The sequence below is a fragment of the Geospiza fortis genome, unplaced genomic scaffold, assembly GCF_000277835.1.
Source record: "Geospiza fortis unplaced genomic scaffold, GeoFor_1.0 scaffold578, whole genome shotgun sequence".
NCBI classification, from domain to species: domain Eukaryota; kingdom Metazoa; phylum Chordata; class Aves; order Passeriformes; family Thraupidae; genus Geospiza; species Geospiza fortis.
In genome coordinates, this window is record NW_005054762.1 from 79,606 (window position 1) to 81,849 (window position 2,244).

At 65.8% G+C, this 2,244-nt stretch overlaps 1 protein-coding gene across 1 annotated transcript in view; it reads left to right on the forward strand.

The window, feature by feature from the left end:
• LOC102033472 (ankyrin repeat domain-containing protein 13D) overlaps positions 1-2,244 on the forward strand; it is a 4,629-nt gene that overhangs the window by 1,219 nt on the left and 1,166 nt on the right. The window contains exons 4-11 of the mRNA XM_031065404.1: positions 1-34; positions 488-677; positions 802-868; positions 940-1,021; positions 1,331-1,392; positions 1,469-1,599; positions 1,745-1,914; positions 1,996-2,142. Of these exons, the coding sequence (XP_030921264.1) occupies positions 1-34; positions 488-677; positions 802-868; positions 940-1,021; positions 1,331-1,392; positions 1,469-1,599; positions 1,745-1,914; positions 1,996-2,142 (883 nt within the window). The remainder of the gene's footprint in view (positions 35-487; positions 678-801; positions 869-939; positions 1,022-1,330; positions 1,393-1,468; positions 1,600-1,744; positions 1,915-1,995; positions 2,143-2,244) is intronic.

Genomic DNA, 2,244 nt, shown 5'->3' on the forward strand with positions numbered 1-2,244 from the left:
CGCGCCCGCCGCAGCTACATCTTCAAGGGGGAAGGTCAGCTCCAGCCCCCCGCGGCCCCTCTGGCACCCTGGGGAGCCCCCAGGCCCCCTGCACCCCTGCCTGGATTCCCTGGGGGCCCCCCAGTCTTTGTGGGGAGCCACAGACTTGCTGCGCTATAAGTGCACCGCTGTAAAGACACCAGATTCCCTACAGGGACTTCCCTGGGGATCCCCCAGACCCTCTGCACTATAAATACTCCCATAAGGACCTCCCAGATCCCCAATAGGGACCATAGGGGATTCCAGTTCCCCCCTCCCAAGGGGAACACCTCAGTTCTTTTACCAAGGGACCCCCAATTCCCCAGATCTCCCCAAGGAAACCTTAGTTCTCCCTGAGGGAACCACCTCGGCTCCCACATGTACGAGGGACCCCCCAATCCTCCCAGCACCCCAGTGTCCCCCAGGGCATGGGGGGCTGGGTGCTGAGCGCTGCGGTGTCCCCACGCAGACGAGGGGGCCGTGGTGATGGAGGTGGACCACGACAAGCAGGTGGTGTACACGGAGACGCTGGCGCTGGCCCTGCACGAGCCCGAGCTGCTGCTGGCGGCCATGCAGCCCAGCGAGGAGCACGTGGCTGGCCGGCTCACCTCGCCCATCGTGTCCACACACCTGGACACCCGGAACATCGCCTTCGAGAGGTGGGGAGGGCAAGGGAAGGGAGGGGAGCTCTCAGCGGGCAGGGGCTGTGCAAGAGGGAAGCGCGGGCGAAGGGGAAGGAAGCGCTGGCGCAAGAGGGTGAGTGAGGCCTCCCTGCTCCCCCAGGAACAAGTCTGGGATCTGGGGCTGGCGCTCGGAGAAGATGGAGGTGGTCAGCGGCTACGAGGCCAAGGTGAGCACGGAGACACGGGGGACACTGAGGACAGCCCAGAGTGTGGCAGGCCTGACGGTGTCCCCACACAGGTGTACAGTGCCAGCAACGTGGAGCTGGTCACCAAAACCAGGACGGAGCATCTCTCCTATCAGGACAAGTCACGCAGCAAAGGTGACAGCCCTGTCAGCCAATCAGGGGGCCTGTACACGGTGGGGACATGCCACCCTTCCTGGCTGGCACAGGTGTCAGGTGTGGGACACTGTGGGTGTGACATGTCAGGTATGGGACGCTCTGGGTGTGGGGTGTGACATGTCAGGTATGGGATGCTCTGGGTGTGGGGTGTGACATGTCAGGTGTGGGGATAATGTGACAGGCATGGGACAGCATGCAGTGTGCCACCCGTGAGGGGTGTGACCAGTGACAGCCCTGGGAGTCCCTTCCACTGCCCACACCTCACCCTGCACCCCCCTCTCCCCCCAGGCTCCAAGACCCCCTTCCACTCCTTCCTGGGCATCGCGCAGCAGCACGGCACCCACAACGGGGTGAGTGGCCATCCCGGGGGTCCCTGGGGACACTGGGAGTCTCCAGGGGCGCTGAGCGGTGCTGCTGTCCCCGCAGGCACCCGTCCTGCAGGCTGCCAGCCCCACCAACCCCACAGCCATCACCCCCGAGGAGTACTTCGACCCCCACTTTGACCTGGAGACCCGCAACATCGGGCGCCCCATCGAGATGTCCAGCAAGGTGCAGAGGTGAGGCCACCGCCCCAGGGGTGGGGACAGAGTCCTCGGGATGCTGACAGAGTCCTCGGGGGCCGTGCCACTGTCTGTATCTCGGGGGCAGGGGGTGGTGCTGGTGGCCCCGGTGGTCCCCGTGCCCACGGTGGTGCCCGGGCAGGTTCAAGGCGACGCTGTGGCTGGGGGGGGGGGAACCGCCGGTCCCCGGCCTGTCGCTGGCGGAGCAGGTGACGCCCATCATCGACCTCATGGCCATCTCCAACGCCCACTTCGCCAAACTGCGCGACTTCATCACCCTCAAGCTGCCCCCTGGCTTCCCCGTCAAGATCGGTGAGAGGGCAAAACTTAACTTGGGGTGGGATTAACAGGGGCAAGAGTTCTTGGGGCCTCAACTGGCGCCTGTACCCGCAGAGATCCCCCTGTTCCATGTGCTCAACGCCCGCATCACCTTCAGCAACCTGTGTGGGTGTGACCAGCCCCTGGGCTCCGTGCGGATCTGCGCCCCCCAGGAGCCCCCCGGCGCCCACACCCCCGGCACCCAGCCCTCAGGGCCCAGAGGTGAGCCTGGGGGGCCGGGGAGGGCTGGGATTCCATGGATACAGAACAGAGTGGGCATGGGGTGTCACGGGATGCCACGGGGAGCTGCGGGGGGCTGGGGGG